We start from the raw sequence: 22223 nt of genomic DNA on the forward strand, positions 1-22223 counted from the left end.
GGTCAAAGATAAAATAAAATGGAAACACCAAGAAACATGGAGACCTTGGCCCCTTTCCGTCCCCAGCACCCAGAGACCCGTGCGCTCACCGGCCACCCCCAAGCACCCACGGCCAGGATCAAACACTGATTTAACCAGACTCGATGAAATATTAATCACAGGCGTGCACAGCAAATAGCAAGTTTGAGGCTGTGCTCGTTATAAAGTAGGAATGTTTATTTTGCGATCCTTCCAGATAACCCAGAGTGAAAAGGTGTTGCTAGGCATCTCACTTTGGCTTTTCTTGAACATGTTTGCTTAATTAAGATAATCGGAAATGAGAGTTTTCTGGCTATATTGTTCTGGTTGATGATAATCTATAGAAAGGAGTATGGGGTAAACAGTCTAAGGAGCTGCCAAGCTCCCTCCCTTCCTTCCAAAGACAGTAATGAAAATGCCTTTTGAATGAACTGATTCATTCCTGTAAGTTCATGCTGCTCAGTTTACTTACAGAAGGGTCACGAGCCAGTGGTGCTCCAGGGCTACTCCCAGCTCTGTAGTCTGGGGCCAGCACATAAGATTCAATAACTTTTTCTTTTTCTTTTTTTCTATTTTGTCAATGCCAGGAATCAAACCTCACATACCCAAGGCTCTACCACTAAGCCATATCCCAAGCCCTAAACTCTTCTTGCTACCTTGGTGTGATTAAATTTTTCAATAACATAAAGTTTCTGTTAAGACCCATGTGCCAGTGTCGGATCAGGCACCCGAAGCACAGCCCTGAACAGATCCTAGTTCCTGTCTTCTGAGAAGCAATAATCTCTTGGTTATCATGTTCCAAAGCACTTTCATCTAACTTTGCTATTGCTTCATCCTATTAGGATTACAAAATTCAACCTGGAAGCCGCCCACTTTTTATTCTTCCTTTTCTGCTGATCTTTGTTTTCTGTGATAAATATAATCTAGGGAGGGTCAAATCTCCCACAGGTTGGCAGAGAGAGAGGGTGGGGTGAGCGGAACCAGAATCACAAGCCCTTTATCCCGTGGCTGGATACCGGGCAGGCGGGGTTAGTTTCAGGATGCTTTAAGACAATGGTGTCAGAATCTTAAGACACCGTCTCTCCACCCTTTGAAACACTTGGGGTAAGCCTTTGACTCACAAAATCTTCCTTTGAATCAAGGGGGGTTCTCCTATTTCAAGACAGTTAAACTGGGTCACTGAAAAAGAGCCACTTTCCCAGGGTTAGATGGCAAAACGGAGTAAAATTTCATCCCTTCAGCTTCTAGGGTCTCCTTCTGAAGGTTCAGCCATGAAAGGCAATGGGACTGGGATTTACAACTGAATCAGAACCATCACCTTCTCCAGAATACTGTGGAGGTGCCCCACCCCCCTTACCTCTGCCATGTTCTCCCTCAGTCCACAAAACATCCTGCTCTAAGTCTTTGCTTTTTTCATTCTTTTACGGTGCTGGGGATCATACCCAGAGTCTCACATGTGCCAGGCAAGTGTTCTGCCTCTGAGCTACATCCCCCATCCTTTGGGAGATTCTGCCTAGTTATTCCCACCCCCCCGCCCCCCATGGTTGTAGAGTCCTGTTCACTATACAAACATCCTCTTCTTAACAAGTTAGCCCTGAAGACCTCCTTCCAAGGTCTCCCATGGTGATGCTCATGCTGCTAAAGTAATTTATTTACCTGTAAGAAGGGGTGTTGTAATCCAGTGGTGCTTCGGGGCCACTCCCAGTTCAGTAGCTTGGTGTTTTGCTCCCTACAATACTGGGGAACCATATAGAATCAAACCTGCGTCAGCCGAGTGCAAGACAAACACCTTACCCAGTGTACTATGGCCCTGACACCCCTTTTTTAAATGTGTGAAAAGAGGCAGGAGTTTGCTCAGAAAGATTACCCTGATTATCTCACCCTCAATTACTTTATCCTTCCAGCCTCAGCTGCCCTATTCGCACACAGCCTGGCATCAAATGTGTCTTTCCTTCTTCCCAGGAAGCTTATATTTTGTTTGGTTAATTTTTAGCTAAACCCAGCAATGCTTCTGGCTCAGCGCTCAGGAATCACTCCTGGAGGTACTCAGGAGACCGTATGTGGTGCTGGCGATGAAACCCAGGTTGTCCACCTACATGGCAAGTGCACTGCCCACTGTGCTATCTCTTCAGCGTCCAGAAAGTTTCAAGTTTTATGGAAAAAAAAAAGCCAAATATTCACTAGTTTCAGAGAAAGTTCAATACAAGCCACAATTCTGCAAGAACCAAAATTCCCTGGTCAGGGCTGTCACTGTCACTGTCACTGTCCTCCCGTTGTTCATCGACTTGCTCAAGCGGGCCCAGTAATGTCTCCATTGTGACACGTGTTACTGTGTTTTTGGTTAGGGCTAGGCAGAGTAAAAGGCAGAGGCAAAAAAGTGAGATGATTAAATAGAAGCCCCAGGACCGGAGCAATAGCAGAGCAGCGAGGGTGTTTGCCTTGCATTCAGCCAACCCAGGTTCGATCCCTGGCATCCCATATGATCCCCTGAGCACCGCCAGGAGTAATTGCTGAGTGCAGAGCCAGGAGTAGCCCCGGGATCACACCGGGTGTGATCCAAAAAGCAAAGAAAAAAAAAATTTTCAAAGAATCCCCAGGTGCCCTGATTCTCCTCTTGGCTGGACTCAGTCATTTTCTGCTCCCAGCCAAAGAGGGCCAAGAATGAACTGCAGTGAGGTCCTGAAGTGGCCAGGCGACAGGCTTTGTGGGCTATATATGTCCTAAGTTTGGCTGACTTCTTTGCTCATCTCAGAGTTTAGTATCATTCCCCTGACCCTGAAAGAGCCTCCAATGTGGCACTTGCTAAAATCTCAGGGCTAGGATGAATGGAGACGTTACTGGTGCCTGCTCAAGGAAATATATGAACAAGGGGATGACAGTGATACAGTATCAAGTTCCAGACCTTCTGAGAAAGGGAAAAGAAGAAATCAAAGTGGGTAGAAAAAGGGGCCAGAAAAATCTGGAAAAAACTCGAGTGCCTGAGAACAGATGACTGGTTAAAGAAACTTTGGTACATCTACACAATGGAATACTATGCAGCTGTTAGAAAAGATAAAGTCATGAAATTTGCATATAAGTGGATCAACATGAAAATTATCATGTGAAGTGAAATGAGTCAGAAAGAGAGGGACAGGCACAGAAAGATTGTACTCATCTATGGAATATAAAGCAACAGAATGGGAGATTAACTCCCAGGGGTGGTAGAGATAAGGACCAGGATGTCTGCTCCACCTCTTGGAAACCGGCCTAATATGGTGGGGGAAAAGGCAGCTCAGGGGCTGGAGAGATAGCACAGCAGGTAGGGCGTTTGCCTGGCACACGGCTGACCTATGTTCAATTCCCAGCATTCCATATGGTCCCCTGAGCACCTCCAGGAGTAACTTCTGAGTACAGAGTACAGAGTACTGAGTACAGAGCCTGTGCATTACCAGGTGTGACCCAAAAAGAAAAAAAAAAAAAAGAAAAGGCAGCTCAAATAGACAAGGGAACACCAAGTAAAGGATGTTGGGAGGACCCATTCAAATTGAAAGATGTGTGCTGGAAAATAGATCGAACACAATGGCCACTCAACACCTCTATTGTAAACTACAACACCCAAAAGGAAAGAGAACAAAAGGGAATGCCCTGCCACAGGGGTGGGGGGAAAGGATATTGGAAGGATACTGGGAACATTGGTGGAGAAGAATGGGCACTAGTGGAGGGATGGGTAAACAATTATTGTATGACTGAAATATGAAAGTTCATAAGTTTGTAACTGAACCTCAAAGTGGTTCACTAATAAAAAATTTTTTAAAAAAAGAAAAGAAAAAAAAAGGGGGTCAGAGTGACAGTACAGTGAGGAGGGCGTTTGCCTTGCACATGGCCCACAGCGTACACATAGCTCTCCATAATCTCTCCTGTCAGTCACTTTCTTCTTGTGGAAGCAATGAATTTTGTCTGCTGTAGTGGATATTGTACCTCTAAGATGTTCTGGCATCCCTTCAGATGGGAGCTGCTTTAGCATGAGAGGTTCTGATACACATTGGACAGGAAAAATTAGTTAAAAGAGAAAAAAAAAGTACTATAAAATGAAGGGCGGAAATAGAAGTTCTGACCTCATTTGCAAATCTGCTGACAAAAACTTGCTATCTAATTTTATTGCCAACTAAGCTCATGTCACACGAGGAAGAGTCTTTTCTTGGAGTCTCAACATTTCCGTTGTAAAACTGAAGGGTTAAGATAGAAATCCTGGGGACAGGGAGACTGACGGCAGGTAGGGCACTTGCCTTGCATGCTGTCCACCAGGGTTCAATCTCCAACATTCCATACGGTCCTCTGGGATTTTCAGGAGTGATGCCTGAGAACAGAGACAGGAGTAATCCCCAAGTAAGCCAGAAGTGCCCCATCACCCCTCACACACACACACATAGACACACATACAAACCAGAAAGCCCATGAGCTTAAAACAACAGGAATAGTAGAGCATTTGCCTTGCATATTTGAGGCCCTGGGTTTGATCCCTGGCACTGCAAAAATAAAATCACCTTCAGGAGTAAGCAGATAACCAAAGTGAACATCTATTCCCAAGTCCTAGACCTCCAGCCTGTGCTGGACGAAAGCCATGAGCCCTCTTCCAGGTACTCTGTGCATTGAAGTGAACAAAACCAGCAGAAATGCCATGACACGCCTTTAGGATACCCACATAAGGCTTCCCTCGCGCCAGGCAGAGGTGAGTACTTCAGATGTCCATCCTGCCTGACCCTACTGACAGCTCTCAGAGGGTGCAGTTTCTGGAAGAAGATGGATGGGGCTTTGGATGATCATGTGACACTGGACCCAGCCCTCTGTCTTCAGGGTCTCAGCTCTTCCACCGGAAAAGCTCCAGGGAAAGTGCCCTCTGCAGAAGGTTTGAAACTGTTGCCAGAAGAGAACGACCTTGTAGAGCTGGCATAAAAGGCGCTTTTAGGACAATGTGTGCCTGGAAGATTTATAACAAAGAAACATTTTCTATTTGATGTGAAAACTGAGAGACATGTATCAGCCTTTTAGTAGCAAAGTCAAGGTCTAAACAGAAAGGTAAACACAGACCATCTCAAGATGAGCCTTTAGGCTTTGATTAAAATGAATAAACCATCTGGGAGCTTTGAGAGATTTCCTTCCTTCCTTCCTTTGGTGAAAGAGATTTCTTAAATTTCATATTCTTGGTTTAGATTTTCCTTGGGAAAAACATGACCACTAGCAATAATGATCTTCACTTTATTTTGCAGGTGACAGGTAATAATCAATACACTACTGATAATAATTCTTACAGGGCAGGAGAGTGACCTCAATGGACTGATTGCCCCCTTCACATGTAGCAGGCCTGGGTTCAATCCCTAGCACCGCATGGTTCTTTTAGCACTACCAAGAGCATCCCCCAAGCATGGAGCCAAATGGAACACTTATGCATTGCTGCTTGAGACTCCAAAACAAACCAAAAACTTCCTTAGCTGTCTGAGACCAAAGCAGGTTTACTTGCCCTAGAACTTTTTGGTGCTCCCTCTGTTGGTGAGATGAGTTCTGCCCAAACTCCAGAGTGCTCAAATGTCCAGAATATTCCATCAAGGGCTGGGAGGCTCTTTCTGATCTTCTGCTCTTCTGTACTGTACTTGACAAATGAAAAGGAATGGAAGCCGAGAGATGGAAAGAGTTAATGGCAGGTACAGAGCTAGCGCCAAGGCCTCCTGGTGTGTGATCCGCTGTCCCAGGATCTGGGACATTCAGTGTTAGCATGGGAAAATCCAAGATAGCCAGAACTAGAGGGGAGATAGTGCAGCGGGCAGGGAGCTTGCCTTGTACACAGTTGGCCTGGGTTCAATCCCTAACACCACCTATGGTCCCCCGAGGACCACCAGGAGTAAGCACAGAGCCAGGAGTCAAGGCTGAGCACTGCCAGGTACGGTCCCAAAATGAAACCAATCAAAAACATATGGGGTAGCAAAACAGTGATTTTTTTTTTCCTTTTTGGTTTTTTGATGCTACATGTCTGCAATCCCCTCCCAGAAAGTGTTTAAGACTGTATCGTCCTATCCCTTCTTTCTCCTCATCTCCTCTCCCTTGTTTGCTCTAGAAAAGCTGTATATTGGGAGTATTGCCCCCAGAGGCCTCACTGTTATCCTCTCCCACTTCTCTTGCTTATGCCTCTCACAGTTTCAGTTAATTCCTCTTGGTGGCAGACTTCCAAATCGAAACCTGCCCATTTGACTCTCTCCTCAGATCTCAAGTGAGATTTCCAACTGCCATCCAGACCCTGAGCTTCTGCTGCCATCATCAGGGGTACCCTGACTTTATAGATAACACTGTCCCTTTCCCCCTAATCGCACAGGCTCAGTGATGCTCTGGTTGTGGTGGGGGTGGGGGTAAGGGAGAAAGATAAATTAAGTACCAAGACACAGTCCTTGTTCTTTTACTTGGGGTGGGGGGTGGTTGGATTACACCCAGTGGTACTCAGGGCTTACTTCTGGTATGACCCCAGGAATAAAATAATTTAAAAAAGAAAAAAAACGTTGAGGGCTTGAGAGAGAGTACAGGTATTTGCCCTTTGTGTGACTGACCCTATCTGTAGTTCAAACCTCAGCTCCGCTGGAAGTGACCTCCTGACTCCCATGTGTTATGCCACTCAGAGCCACCAGGTGTCAGCACTCTATCAGAAGTCCTGTAGAGCATTTCCTCCTCAGTTCCACGCCCCTTTCAATCCTGCTCTTTTTTTTTTTTTATTGAATCACCGTGAGACAGAGAGTTACAAAGCTGATCATGGTCAGGTTACAGTCATAGACAGTATTCCAACACCCATCCCATCACTCTACCAATGTACATTTCCCACCATCAGTGTCCCCAGTTTTCCTCCCGACAACCTCCCCCTTCCCTTAGCCTGTATATCTATGGAAGGCACTTTCCTTCTCTCTGGTTCTCTCTCTCTCCCCCACTCCCTCCTCTTTCTATCCCCTCTCCACCGAACCTCCCCTCCTTGCCAGACATGCCAGGTATTATATGTTGTATGTTGTACCACTGAGATACATCCCCAGCCTCTAAGATGCTCTTCTTTTGGTGGGGCAGTTGGGCTTAGGAGACCATACAGTGCCTCCCACATGAAGAGCATGTACTTGGGAGATATCCTGTTGAGCTATCTCCCCAGTCCTATTTAAGCTTCTAAACCCATAATGAAAATCAGAATAAATCCCTCCAGAATAAAAACTTCCTGCTTCATCTTAGACCTTTAAGAGTTGAGTACTACCCTTAACCCTATAGGTGAATGAATACTTTTAGAGGGAAAGTATGGGTACGTGCATATTTCTCTGAAAACATAAAATCCTGCAGGCATCTGTCTATTTTCTTCTCCAACAGCCATTCAAGAAATACTCTTGGGGCCAGAGCGATAGTACAGCAGGTAGGGTGGTTACCCTGCACGTGGCCAATCCAGGTTCAATCCTCCCTCGGCATCCCATATGGTCCCCCAAGCACCACCAGGAGTGATTCCTGAGTGCAGAGCCAGGAGTAACCCCTGAGAATTGCTGGGTGTGACCCAAAAAGAAAAAGAAAAAAAAAAAGAAATACTCTTGACTGGGGCTAGAGAGATAGTAGTGGGTAGGGCTCTTGCCTTGCACTGGGCCAACCCGGATTCAGTCACCGATACCCCACATGGTCCCCAAGCCTGCCAGGAGTGATCCCTGAGCACAGAGCCAGCAGTAAGCTCTAAATACCACTGGATGAAGCCCCCAAATCAAAAACCAAACAAATATTGACTAGTAACTTCTATGTCTATCCAATCTCCATTCTGGAGAAAGAGAATGAAAAGTATAACTTTAGGGCCCAAAGAAATAGTACATGGGTCAAGGCTCTTGCCTGTAGCCTGACCCTGATTCAAACCCCGGCAGTGCAGTAACAGTTCCCAGAGTGATCACTGAGTTCAGCCCGTGGTAGCCCAGATACCATCCCCTTACTCCCCACCCTCCCGCAAAAGAAAAAAAAAAACCCACAAGAGCAATGTGAACAGCTAAAATGTCCATTTCAATGAGCTCTTCCAAGTCCAAAGCTTCTGCCATCCCGGCAACATGCTCTGTGTGAGGAAAGAAGTATAGCTATACACATGAACTGACTAGGTCAGACTCACGAAGGGATGCACTCATCTTGCATTCCACCAGGTGAGAATCCCCAGCACCACATAAGGTCCCCCAAGCCCTGCCAAGGTAACTCCTGAGCACTGATCTGGGAATAGCCCCTGAGCAATGTCAAGTGTGTCTCAACACCCCACCCAAATGTCCTCCAATGTCCTGCAGTCCTCATAGGATCCCAGGTTCACAGATCCCCCTCACTTCCAGTGGCCACTGGAAGGGCCTCCTAGTCCCTTTCTACCTCTTTGTGAGGGAAAACTAAGGGTGATCCCTCTTGTTTGAGCATATTGTTGAGAGTCTTAACACCAGAGGAGCATGAGGCCTCATGAAACTGTGGCATTTGGACTGGCAGTCAAGTACCATTCCCACCCCCACCCCCCACCTATCCCCACCCCTGGGGTGGCAAGATGCAGGGTTCCCAGGAGGGAGGAGGAGTGGAAGCTAGAAAAATCCCTGAGCTCTGCTCAGTGTCACCCTCAGAGAATATGCATGGGGACTCTTTCTCCCCCTTCCCTACCCCTTTATCTCTTTAGCAGAGGGGTGTCAAAAGCCAGAAATCCTCTCTCTCCCCTGACACTCTCTAGCCACCTCCACCCTCTGTACCCTCCTACCAGCACCCCACCCCCACATAGCATCCCCCTAACTTGCTCTATAGTCAAAGCAACTAAGTCATCCTGGATGCTCAGAGTCCTGGAAGGAGCCTGAACAAGAACTGCAAGAATCCTTGGGTGTTGGATGTTGGCCTTAGGTGTTGTCTGGGGTTTTGAGGGGGCTGGGGATGGGTTTGGGCCATACCCAGCTCTGTGCTCAGGGGTTGCACCCAGCAGATTGTGTGATGGTGCTATGCCCAGGAACAAACCGGGGTCAGCCAGGAACTGGCCACAGGACTTTGCCATGCATGCATAAAGTAAGATGGTCATAGGAAAAAATGACTGGCTGTGCCCAATGCAAATGGCATGCCTCCAGATGCCCATGGTGTGCCTCCTGGGCCAATGCTTCTTCCTAGGAGCTCTCACTGCCAGACCCAGACCCAGAGAGACAGTGCAGGGGTAGAGGCGCTTGCCTTGAATGCAGCTGACCACAGAGTTGGGGGAGGGCAGTCCCTAGTACCACCAGGTATTCCCCCAAACTCCCCCCAAAAAAGTGAAAGGAAGGATCCTTCAGGATTATTGGCCCTCTGCACTCACGAGCTCTGGGGATACCTGTCCTGAGGCCCATGCACTTAGTCTTTGCATCCCACTGACACTTCCTGCCCCACACCGCATGCGCGCACACACACACACACACACACACACACACACACACACACACAGTGAGGACCCACTTAGCCAGAGAACTGCCATGACAGACTTTGTGGCCTTCTGAGTGACCTAGGCTTTTTCCAGGAACAAGAAAATGCTTTTGTCAAAGATTCCATCCCCGGAATAAGATTAGATCTTCAGAATGTAACTGTCAGGGAGGTGGGCTGGAAGTTGTGGACCAAAACAACAACAGCAAAATATATGTGTACTCTGTAGCAAATTGAAAATTGCTGAGTAATGCTTACTTGCCAAAATGAAAGTATAAGAGCTTGCTGAACCTAGTGCTCGGGGTCCTTGTTGAAGCCCGCTGCGCTGCACGGACACTTGGACCCCAGCTAGCTGGAACAATAACCCTCGCTATGTGATCTGCATTATCGGTTCTGTTCTCTGTCCTTGAGGGGTGGTCCACTCCGCACACTAACAACACACACACACACACACACACACACACACACACACACACACACCCTCTGTCTCTTATTTCCAGGATCCTAAGCTTCCTGAAAGTTGGTAGCAAGACCTATCAAGAGGCCAAACTTTGTCCAGAACCACAACAAACACTCATGGACTAAGTTCTGCAAAAGAAGCTTTTGCCCTTTTCCTCCCAGTGACTGCCAGCCAGGACACGGCCTCATTCCTGAGAGCTGAGTTCTAGATTCTCAAAGAATCTACAGCAATTTCAGCAAACTTTGCAGCTAAATGCAGTCAATGATTGAAGGTGAGACTCAAGACATTTCCCATTCATTCTATTAGAAACATTTCACAAGGGCTAGAGCAGGCAAGCAGGTAAGGTGCTAGCCTCTTAGTGGCTAATCTGGGTTCAGTCTCAGGGACCACATATGATCCCCTGAGCCTGGCCAGGTGTGATCCCTGAGCAAAGCCAGGTGTGGCAAAAAAAAAAAAGAAATCAAGTAAAATACAAATAAAAAACAAAAAACAGTACTCCGCACCTGCCTTGCAAGTGTGAAACCTCGAATTCAATCAATCCCCAGCAGCACCCACATGTACTAAGTGGGTCTCCCCAGCTCTGCTGCTTGCGTCACACTCTTCCCACTCTCCAGGGGCTGCCATCGCAGAACCGGCCTGTTTCGGTGTAGGCACGTGGCAGGGGGAGAGAGAAAGAGAGAGCTCTCAGCTAAAGCCTTCAGCCTCAGCAAGCACCCACCCACCAACTGACAAGTTTGCAAGCGCAACAGTCACAGCCAAGCATCTGCAACTTCATCACAAGAACAACAAAAGGAAGAGAAGGGTGGTAGGGTAAATAATCTTTACAGAGAGAACAAGCACCCAAGGCCTCACCTCCTATTGATTTCTGTGACCTGTCCTCCTAGTGTCATCTGCTGGACCTCTGTGATCAGAGGGGTTTAGTGTGCATCTTCTACTGTGCGTCTCCTCCCAAGACCGCAGTGGGATAACCCCCAGCACCAAGTTGTGAATAACCCCAACGCATGACCAGGAGTGGCTCAAAAAAATAAGAAAGAAAAATGAATTAGTCACTGGAGCTATGACTCAAGTGATAAGCCCCTGAGTTTGATCCTCAACACCACTAGGTTTTGCCCTATTTAAAAAAACATCAATAACAATAATCAGCTATCAGGAGCCGGAACCCAGGCTGGCAACCACAGGGGGGGAGGGGGGAGGCGGGGAGTCTGTCTCCAGCTCTTCTCTGCGTCCAGGGGACCCTCAACCATTGCTGGGTGTGACCCAAAAAGAAAATAAATAAGTAAAATATAAGCATAAAAATACAAAACACTGCTCATTCTAACTGGGAATATAATTATGATTTTTTTTGTAATCCACCATTATGTTTAGGAAGTTAGACAAACATAGATCACCGATTTAAGTGAAATACACAAATATGTAGCAAAGTTATTATGGTTACAAAGGTACAAAAGCACAAAAAAAAGGACAATAATTTGTTTGGGGGCCACACCCAGCGATGCTCAGGGGTTACTCCTGGCTCTGCACTCAGGAATTACTCCTGAAAAGAACATTCTGGAACAGACATGGAATCTTCTACCTCCTTGCCAGGGTGTGTACCTTGAGACAGGTGCCGTGGTAGAACAGTGCAAGGTCCCGCTCCAAGGAGTCCCACGTGGGGGCTCCAAACCCAAGCTGCTGCCAGCTGGGCTCTCCTGGCCACCCCATACCCCAGAAGATGGTTCCCAGTGTCCACTGCTCTGTGCTTGGCACCAGTCAACCCTGACCACTGGGAACTACCAGCACGGCTGCACGTGGCAGCGCCCAGCCACGCTTCGGTGGGGGATGCTTTATTTCAGAAACAGCCAGTTTATGAAGGAGCCAGGTGTCCTGGGAGGGCACCAGCTCAGCTGGACCTGCCAGCTGGGCCCTAGATGAACTTGGGGGAAACCTGCAGGGGCAGCAGTCATGTACCTCCTCCTTTTCAGCTGCACCTTCCATCAAAGCCATTTTATACCTAGTGGAAGGGGGCCCTGCTCTGTTGCGCTGACATGAGACAGTCACACTTGCAAAGCAGATGCTGGGCACACAATTTTGCAGCTTATCCTGCCTCTGGGATGATCTGGTCACTAAACTCGGCTTTTGATAGTCAAAAATAAATAAATTAATTAATTAATTAAAAGGAGTCACTTCTGGCTGGGGTTGGAGGATCGTATTGGGATGACATGGATGGAGCCCAGGTTGGCTGCATGCAAGGCAAACACCCAACCCACTGTACTATTGCTGGGGCACAACAGCACATATTTAATGTTTTCTATATGTCTCTGTCATATTCCTGATCCTTCACCAATGAAAGGAAAAAATTTAAAGCAAAACAAAACCACTAATGTTATCAAGGAGGAAAAGAAATTCAAATGTAGCAGGCATTTATCTGCAATAGTATAGTAAAAGCAATGCTGTAAAATAGAAAAAGAAAAAAACTGAGAAAATCATATGCATCACACTCTTTTCTTTGTTTTTCACAGGGGTGCAGGGGTTTAACCCCCAGAAGTGCTCTGCTCAGATGACTATGTGGTGCCAGGGATTGAAAGGGGTTGGCTGCATGCAAGACAAGCACCTTAACCTCCAGACTATCTTTCTGCCCCCGCATCCTAGTTTTTCCAAACCAGCAAAATAATTTACCTTATACAATGGAACATAAACAATTTTTCCCAGTAAGATAATAGAATTGCAAGTTTTTTTTAAATATTGTGAATAGGTAAAATGTATCTATCATGATAATTCTACAACAGCTATTATACAGTGGAACAGGAACACATATATGGATTCTACGATTGACATGTACTGACACTCTTTGATTAGGCTAGGGGACACTCTAGCCAAAATTAAAAAACATGAACACAGTAGTGCAGAGATTCTTCAACACATTCCTGCTCCCCCATTTTTCTGATCCAGAGTTCTGCATGGTGGAAAAGAGCTTGCCCAGGGCCACAGAAGTTAGCGGCCCGAACCCAGGGCTTCAAATCCCTGGAATAGAGGCCATGAATCCCTTTTAGCAAAGCGGTTTGGTTGTTAGAGAATCTGGGCAGGAGCAAGAACAACACACGGTCACACCAGCTCAGTACTCTCCCCTTCCTGGAAACTGAAGGCTCATTTTGTCTTTTTTTTTTTCTTTTCTTTTTTTGAGTCACACCGGGGATGCACAGCAGTTACTCCCGGCTCTGCACTCAAGAATTACTCCTGGCAGTACTCAAGAGACCATATGGGATACTGGGAATCAAACTCAGGTCGGCCATGTGCAGGGCAAACGCCCTATCCTCTGTGCTATCACTCCAGCCCATCTGAAGGCTCATTTTGGTAGAGCACCTCCTCTATGCGTGCAGTTACAGGGATACAGGAAGAAAAGTGGAGTCGCTCCTACAACTTGCCAGGCAGCGGGGCCAACCTCCAGGCTGGGCTGGTGCTGGAAAATCCAATTTGGACTGAAGTGAGACTTAAACATGAGATTATTATTAGTTGGAAATGAACACCCTGGACCGGAACTGAGTGTTGAAAGTAGGTAAAGGGATATTCATGATAACCTTTCAGCATCTGTATTGCAAACCATAATGCTTAAAATGAGAGAGAAAGAAAGAGAGAGGAGAGGTGCTTGCCATAGAGGCAGGTGGGGGTATGGGTGGGGCTTGAAGGGTACTGGGGACACTGGTGCTGGGAAATGACACTGGTGGAGGGGTGGGTGTTGGAACATTGTATGACTGAAACCCAATCATGAACAGCTTTGTAGCACTGTAGCACTGTCCTCCTGTTTGTTATTCATCGATTTGCTCGAGCAGACACCAGTAACGTCTCCATTGTGAGACTTGTTGTTACTGTTTTTGGCATATCAAATATGCCACCGGGAGCTTGCCAGGCTCTGCCTTGTGGGCAGGATACTCTCGGTAACTTGCCAGGCTCTCCGAGAGAGGCGGAGGAATCGAACCCTGGTCGGCCACGTGCAAGGCAAACAGCCTACCCGCTGTGCTATCACTCCAGTCCAATAGTTCAGTATGACTGAAACCCAATCATGAACAGCTTTGTAAGATAAATAAATAAACACACGAGATTATTAACTGGGGAACAGAAAAGGCCAGAGACAAACTCGGTGTCCCCAGGTCTGGGATCCCTCAAATCTGGGATTCCTCTTTCCCCACCTCAACAGACTCTCCCAAGCAGCCTGGCCCCTTCTGGTACTTTCTGGAGCCCAAGCGGGTCCTTAGCCCAACGCTCCTGGTAATTCTATGATTTTCTGCCAATAGGGCTGATTCGCTGTGGGGAGTGAGCGAGGCTGTGGCACGTTACTGTCTCTGTTGCTCAGGCCCCGCACCGGGACTGCGGTGCTGGGCAAGTACCTGGATCAGGTAGATTCAGGAATATGCCCCGACACCTGTACTCTCTGTACTATCTGTCCCAGCTCCAAATTCCTGACTTCAAAATACCTATAAATGATTCCTTTTTGTTTGGTTGGCTTTGAGTCATACCTGCAGCACTCCGGGCTTACTTTTAAATAGACCTCAGGGATCACTCTGGGCAGGGTTCAGGGTCCATATATGGTACCAGGTTAGCTGCATGCAAGGCAAGCAACTTACTACTGTACCATCTCACTGGCCCCCAAAAATGACTCTTATCCCCACACATGAAAGCTTGTAACTATCTCACGGTGATTCAATAAATTTTTTTTAAATGACTCATCAAATTGCTATCAAAATTTTGTTCCTGTCACAAGAAAAGAACAGTTTGGATCTGTAGCAGGCTGTGTGGTGAAGTGCCAATCTTGCAAACACAAGGCGGACAAGGCCGTGGGCACTGGAAATAAAAGCTGTAACCCCCCTCCCAGCCCCCCCAGCCCCCCCCAACTCCCCAGCATCATAACTAAAAGTATAAACAGCAGTACAGTATGACCCTCGGTGATCACAGGGAAAGCGGGTAGAAAGAGAACTGTTTGCAGACCAACAAAGGCCAACAGCAGCCCATACTTTGGGTACCCTGTCCTAAACAAAAAAGCCTAGAGCCCTTTGCTCCTGGTCTGCTGTGGGGGGTTAATGACTGAATCCTGTCCTCTTCTAAGTCCAGTCCAGAGTGCCAGGAGGTGGTGTGACCAATAGTCAAGGGCTAGTGTGTCTAGACTTCCTGTTGGTACAGAGGAGACTCCTCTGCCCAGTCCCAGTCCTAGGTCAGAGCTATACCAGCCTGGGAAGACCCGCCCCCATTACCCCCCACCCCCACCCCACTGCCTCCCCAGAGTCCCAGATTCCACCAAATGGAGCCTCTAGGCCCAGAAGGGGCTGCAAGATGTTTCAGTCACTGATATGTTCATTCACCCAGGCATCTTCTTAAGCACTAATTTGATACACAGTCAATATAAAAGACAAACGCTGTCTAAAGAGCAGATGGCCTTGCAGTGAGGTGGGGTTGGAAAAAGACTTCCAACTCCTAAAACCCTCATGTGAGTCTCAGTTAACTAATTAGAGCTGTAGCTTTAGGATAGACCAATAGCCTTTCATTTTGAGTTTTGACTTTTCAAGCCTTCCCATAGCATGGAGTTGGGGTTACACCAGGGCTGGGGGAGTGAGTGAGCCATGCCAGGTGGGGGACCTGCACAGGGCAGTCTTGTGCGACAGCGCTTGGAGCTCTCTTCCCCAGTGACAGATCGGGGAATAAAGGACATTTACTAGAACTTACTTTGGTTGGATGCTGTAGACAGAACCAACAGAGGGGTGCCCTGTGAAGCAAGCCCACGGCTTTATGGCCACCTTGGAGGTGGGAGGAGGCGGGAACTCATGTCATGCTTGTTTACTAGGGTAAAACCAGCTGGAGGGGCCGCCAATCAAGTTTCTCTATAATTATTAATGCTTTGAGGGAGAAGGCAGGGCCAGGAGAGAGGGGGCTTCTTGACAGATGTGGACATCAGAGCTCCAGGGCCCAGGGAGTCTATTTAGGGCATGGGTGTTAGCTTTCCGGGGCCACCAGACCCTGAGAAATGAACCCTGGGTCAGAGACTCCAGACTGGCTTGTGAGCCAGAGAAGCCTGCACAGCCAAAGGCTTCAGGCTCAACCCGCCTGAAGGAGGGGCGGGGCCAGACAGTGGGTGGGCGTGGCCACACTGGCAGGGCGGAGCCCTCCTTGAAGACTTTGGGCTGAGACCCTCCTCCTGGTCTCCCATTGGGTCAGTGACTCTTGCAGTCTTGCCACTGAGGGACAAATGAGAGAAGCTTTTGATTCCCGCCCCCTCGGGGCATTCAAAACCCCCCACATAAATACTGAGCAACACACTGCCCCTCTCCCCACTTCTCTGCACTTGGCCCTGCCCTGGAGCTGAGCCTGGCAGGGCCATGGGGGGCCTGAATCTGCTCAGATTGACGGTGGTCCTATGCTCTGTCACCCTCAGTGCCTCTGCCTGGTAAGCCCTCTCCCCTCTCTGGCTCCCAGCCGGAAGTCCCCATGAGCTGGTCTCTATTCACCCCTGCCTTACTTTTTTATTTTCCATAGGTCAGTGAACAATTTCCTGCTAACAGGTCCCAAGGTAGGCTGGTCTCTGGCTCCTGTTTGGCCCATCAGTTTACCCAAAGAAATTCTTTGGGGGAGGGGAGACAGTGCCAGGAGTCTCTCACCCTGATGACCCCACGACTGTCCCGACTGTCCCGGTGGGGAGTAGTCCCCTTGGGCCTGGGGCTGACGCTCCCTGCCCCGCTCCCTCTACCAGGCCTACCTGACCTACACAACTAGCGTGGCCCTGGGCGCCCAGAATGGCATTGAAGAGTGCAAGTTCCAGTTCGCTTGGGAACGTTGGAACTGTCCAGAGAACGCGCTGCAGTTATCGGCTCACAGGCTGAGAAGTGGTAAGTCGGCTGCAGGGGCCTGGGTACCTGGGGGGCTTAGGTTCCGACAGCTCAGGGGCAGAGGCGCTTGCCTGGCATGCCACTGACCTCGGTTCCATCCCCAACACTACATGGTGCCCAAGTACAGCTGGGAGTGACCCTGAGCACAGGTGGGTGTAGATCCCAAACTCCCCTGGCCAAGGAATTGGTGTGTCTATTTAATGTATATGTGTGCTGGTGATTCAATAAATAAATTTATTAAAAGGAAAAAAAAAGTAATGCGGAGTTCATGCCCAATTCAATCAGCCTAATCAATGGCTGAATAAATAACAATACTCCTACATTTAAAAAAAATGTATATGTGCACAGTGAAATGACAGAGTTCTCAGTAACCTGCTGACCTCATGCTGCTGTGTGACCCGCAGGGGGAGGGGCTCTGCCTCAGAACCCCAGTTCTGCTACCTGGGTCAGTAAAGCTAGTTCTGTGGATCTCTCCGGGAGTAAGGGTAGGCTGGTGCGCACACAAAGCTATCTTCAGGAAAATGTGATGATTTAGCCTATTTTCGTTCTACTTATTCTCAGCATGTGATTTCATGATGCTTCCCCTTCCCTCCTTGTTGCTGTTGTCACAGTGACCAAGGGCCACACACTTAGCTGTGGTACTCACCCATTTTTTGGCCACAGTGCTTGCCACATGCACACTTTGGTCATAGTGCTCATCAGACACAAACAGGGAGGTCCCTGGGGTACATCAGCAGTGTGAGCAGTGCCAGGGATGAAACCAATGGGCTCACCTGCAGGGCCAGCACTGTACCTCCCAGCTTTCAGAATTACTCCCTTTTGTTTGTTTGCTTGATTTGAATCACACCAGGCAGTGCTCAGGGCTCATTTCTGACTCTGTGCTTAGAGAACATTACTGCAGTGCTCAGAGAACATATGCAATGCTAAGGACCGAATCCAGGTACCCTGCCCACTGCACCATCACTTTGACCCCAAGCACTTCATTAAAAAATAAAATTCATGCCTATCTCTGAGTGTTCGTTGCACACTTACACTGGCTTACCTGACATAAAGATGGGGAAAGTGGTGAGTGCAGCCTCTGAGGGAGGGAGCTTGCCGTCTGCTTGGCTGTCATCAATCCCAAACACAGGAACACTGGGAGAACACTGTGAGCTCAGGCAGGGTTTATTTATGTACACACACATGCATCTGTATAATGCATCTAACTGTGCACAGTACTTTATTTCTATAGGAATATTAGAGAATTGCCCGAGGAAAGTTGGGTGGGAGGGGATTCAAGAAAATTAGAGAAAGGGCTAGAGAGATAGTACAGAGCATAAGATGCTTGCCTGGCCTGTGACTGACTCTGGCTCAATCCCAGCATCCCATATGGTCCTCTGAGCACCTCTGGTAGTGATCCCTGAGCATAGAGTCAGGTGTGGCCCAAAGAAGGAAAAAAAAAAAAGAAAAGAAGGAAGAAGGTAAAATTAAGATCTTTTCCCATGAGTTGTGATAAAATGGAGAATATGGGCTGGAAAGATAATACAGTGGGTAGGCTGCTTGCCTTGCATGTGGCCAACCTGGGTTTGGTCTGTGGCATCCTATATGGTCTCCAGAGCACAGCCAGGAGTAATACCTGAGTATAGAGCCAAAAGTTGCCCACTGAGTATTGCTGGGTGTGGCCCAGGAACAGCAGCAACAACAGCAATAACAATAAAAAAGCAAAACAAAATGGAAACTATGTGGGAATGAAGCGCAATAGGTTTTTGACTAATTGGGTAAGATGTGAGTTCACTAATGGGTATTCATGACCGCTATCTACTACTCTGCGAACTCTGGCTTCCTGCCAGATTGAAGGAAAGTGTCCCTTGTTGCAAAGCCAGGCTCATGGGGCCAAGTCCCAAAGGACTAGAAAGAGTGCCTAAAGGACAGAGGTGCAGGATGGATATGAGGAAACCCGGGTCCTTGTCCCAACACCAGGATGGGGAGGTGAGCGGCCTGTATCTCCTCACTGTCTCCCAGCTCTTCATTCCTGCCAGATGAAGGGTGCTGGAAAGAGGGCCAATATTCTCCCAAATAGAGGAGATTCCTGCTAAGCCTACAAGGGGGCAGGTCCTCTGCTTTGGGTCATCAGAGGCCAGTTCCTAGCCCTCTCCTTCTCTCCCAAGCCACCAGGGAGACGTCCTTTCTCCATGCCATCAGCTCTGCCGGAGTCATGTACACCATCACCAAGAACTGCAGCATGGGCGACTTTGAAAACTGCGGCTGTGATGAGTCAAAGAAAGGAAAAACAGGTAAGCTGGACTCTCTGAGGGGCGATGAGCATGGAGAGGCAGGGTGCAGACTAAAGTTCCCAGGGAAAGGAGGAGGGATACGGTTCTTTTCAACCCTCTCATCTATAATAGCAGCTTCACTGGGGCTGACCTCTGGCCTTAGGTCTCCTAAACACTGGGGCAGGGCCCACAGCTCCAGGGAGCAGCAGCAATACATTGGGGGAGCAAGGCTGCAGGGGGTAGGATCACACCCAGCTGTGCTCAGGGCTCACTCGTGGCTCTGGTGCTGGGATTACTCCTGGCTCTATGCAGGAGGACCTTATGTGATGCCAGGCATGGAACCTGGGCCTTACATGCAAGGCAGATGCTGTGGCAGTGTGCTCAGGGATCACTGCTGGTGGGCTCGGGGATGGGGGTGCCGGCGATTGAACCCGGGTCAGCCACTTGCTAGGGAAACTGTACAAGGCTATCTAGGAATGGGGAGGCCAAGAGAGTGTTTAAAGTTAAACCAATTTCAGGCTTAGAATGGCTTGTCAGTACGTTAGAGCTTCATGACTAGACACTCGATACTCAAGCAGATTTGACACTGGTAAGAGAGAACGTCAGCTGTCCCAGGAGTTTTATAAAGTTAACGTTTGCAGGATTCCAATGGCACTGGAGCTGCACCATCCAGCCACTCTGATGCCCACTGTTCCTGTGGGCATAGAGATGAAAGGCCTTGAGCTGGGAAGTGCAGACAGGTGGCAGTTGGCAATGGGCAACAGCACTGCCGGCTGCTGAAGGTCCTGCCCCCTGCACCTTTATCCCCTCGCCTGTCCCACCTTCGGTGATGGGGCCCTATGTCCCCCAGTCTGGGTCTCTCTTTGTCTCTTGGGGTTGATTTGGCCACATCAGTCACAGACTAGGACACTGATTCTCTCCTTCTGTCTAGGAGGCCATGGCTGGATCTGGGGAGGCTGCAGCGACAACGTGGAATTTGGAGAGAGAATCTCCAAGCTCTTTGTGGACAGCCTGGAGAAGGGGAGGGACGCCCGCGCCCTGATGAACCTTCACAACAACAGGGCGGGCCGGCTGGTGGGTAAAGGGGGCCTAAGGGCCATCAGGCTGAGTCTGTGCAGTCCTCTCACAGCTGTGCAGAGCTGTCCTGTACTCCATTTCATTCTCCTCTCCCCCTGCAGGGTGGGGACAGTTCACCCCCTTCTCTGCTTGGCAGAGAGAGTGAAGGTCAAGTCCCAGTGATCAGCTAGGGAAGCAGAGTCAGTGAGCGTGAGAGCCAGGCAGTGACCTCAGACCTTCCAGTCCAGTCCTGTTTGGTTGCTTTCCTTTTGTCTTTGGGACACACCGGGCAGTATTCTGGGCTTACTCCTGGCTCTGCTCAGTACTCAGTCCTGGAGGTGTTTAGGGCACTGGTTAGCTGCATGCCAGGCAAACGCACTCCCCACTGTGTTCACCCTCCGGCCCCAAGTGTAGTGGTCCTGCACTCACCCTTGGGCTTCAGCTCCTCCACAGGGATGGACCAAACTTTCATGACTTCACATCTTAAGCACTTGAACTGTCTGTTCTAGGAAGGTGATAGGGCCTTTACCATCCAATCTGTGTCCTAATGTCTATCTGGCTTAGATCCTGCTTTAGGTCCACTGGAGGCCTTTCTGGAAGGTGTAACCTTCAGAAGACTTCAGCTGGGGTAGCCATCTCTGGGCGTTCCTTGGAATTCAGAGCTTAGAGCTTTGAACCCTGTACCTAGATGTCTTGGGTGCCCAAGGCAAGGCAAGGGGCTTTCAAGGCAGTCACAACCATGGGGAATCTGTTTGGAGTAGAGAATCAGACTCAAGGAGTTTTTCTCTGGGAGAGGATCTCAAACACAAACCCCTCCCTCTGTTAATTCCCCTCCCCCAGCCAGCAGCAACAGAGATCTTACTTTTCTCTATTATTTCTGAAGTCTTTCCTTCATCATTCTTATTTCAACAGGGCAGACAGAGAGACACGATCCATGAAAAATAGAACTGGGCCTGGTGCTTCAGTTTTCTGACTCCAGGAACATTTCTCACAAGAGCTGACTTTCCACAGGAAGTGTGGCTTAGAGATAGACACTTTTCCTAACATGCATGAGCCCCACCAACTGCACCGACCCCCCCCCCCCCCACACACACACACACACGTGTACACAGTCCAATGCTGAGATCTTTAAGGATTGGAACAGGTAATTGAGAAGATCAGAGGTCAGGCCCAATAAATATACCCTGCAAGATCCTTTTAACAAGCTTCCCTGGTAATTGTGATATTTCCTTAAAGTTAGGAAGTAATTCCATGTGATTGCTAGCCTTTGGTCTGCCCTACCCCCTTCTTCTCTCTCTCTCCCACTCCTTCTCTCTCTTGAAGGCAGTGAGAGCCACCAGGCAAAGGACCTGCAAGTGCCACGGCATCTCTGGGAGCTGCAGTATCCAGACGTGCTGGCTCCAGCTGGCTGACTTCCGGGAGCTGGGCGACTATCTAAAGACCAAGTACGACCGGGCACTGAAAATCGAGATAGACAAGCAGTGGTTAAAGGCTGGTAACAGCGCTGAGGGTCACTGGGCACCCACCAAGGCCTTCCTGCCAAGCGCAGAAGCCGAATTGGTCTTTCTAGAGGATTCCCCAGATTACTGTACCCGCAATTCCAGCCTGGGCATCCTTGGCACAGGGGGCCGCGAATGTGTGCAAGGCAGCCGCCACACCTTGCAGAGGGGCCAGGGCAGCTGCGGGCGCCTGTGCACAGAGTGTGGCCTGCAGGTGGAAGAGACGATGGCTGAGGCCGTCAGTAGCTGTAACTGCAAATTCCACTGGTGCTGCACGGTCAAGTGTGAGAAGTGCCGGCATGTGGTGAACAGGTACAACTGTGTACACCCACGCAGGGCTTGACACACACACACACACACACACACACACACACACACAATGCCCCCTACCTTGTCTCTCCACTGCCCGCATAGGGCAGCACCCCAGAGCCTGCGCGTCAATTCTTTTGCTCCAGTGTATGCCTTGGAAGGGGACACAGCTCCCCTCTTGAAGACAGTCCATCAGAAAACATTTGGAAAATCACAGGGCCCGTCTGTCAACCTCTTGATTTCAGCCAGAGATGAAGAATGGAGGTCCTGGGGAACCTTCGTGTCTGGATGTACTGAGCTTTCTAGTGTTGGATTTGGGGGTGCTCAGGAAGAGGGCACCTCAAAGTGCTTGTAAGGTTTTTTG

At 48.8% G+C, this 22223-nt stretch overlaps 1 protein-coding gene across 1 annotated transcript; it reads left to right on the forward strand.

Annotated features, from left to right (window-relative positions):
* The first annotated feature begins 16236 nt into the window (after nucleotides 1-16236).
* Nucleotides 16237-21893, forward strand: WNT8A (Wnt family member 8A). Its single transcript, XM_056124773.1, has 6 exons — nucleotides 16237-16304; nucleotides 16394-16427; nucleotides 16608-16743; nucleotides 18891-19016; nucleotides 19927-20069; nucleotides 21375-21893. The coding sequence occupies exons 1-6, from the start codon at nucleotides 16237-16239 to the stop codon at nucleotides 21891-21893; spliced, it is 1026 nt and encodes a 341-aa protein (XP_055980748.1).
* Nucleotides 21894-22223: the final 330 nt, after the last annotated feature.

The sequence above is a fragment of the Sorex fumeus genome, unplaced genomic scaffold, assembly GCF_029834395.1.
Source record: "Sorex fumeus unplaced genomic scaffold, SorFum_2.1 ptg000051l, whole genome shotgun sequence".
NCBI lineage: Eukaryota > Metazoa > Chordata > Mammalia > Eulipotyphla > Soricidae > Sorex > Sorex fumeus.

What these genes read in the sequence shown, in the direction of transcription:
- WNT8A (XM_056124773.1), top strand. Translation starts at nt 16,237, where the DNA reads ATGGGGGGCCTGAATCTGCTCAGATTGACGGTGGTCCTATGCTCTGTC. An exon ending in TCCTGCTAACAGGTCCCAAG is followed by an intron (nt 16,428 to 16,607) that starts GTAGGCTGGTCT and finishes TCCCTCTACCAG; the next exon opens with GCCTACCTGACCTACACAAC. An exon ending in GTCAAAGAAAGGAAAAACAG is followed by an intron (nt 19,017 to 19,926) that starts GTAAGCTGGACT and finishes CCTTCTGTCTAG; the next exon opens with GAGGCCATGGCTGGATCTGG.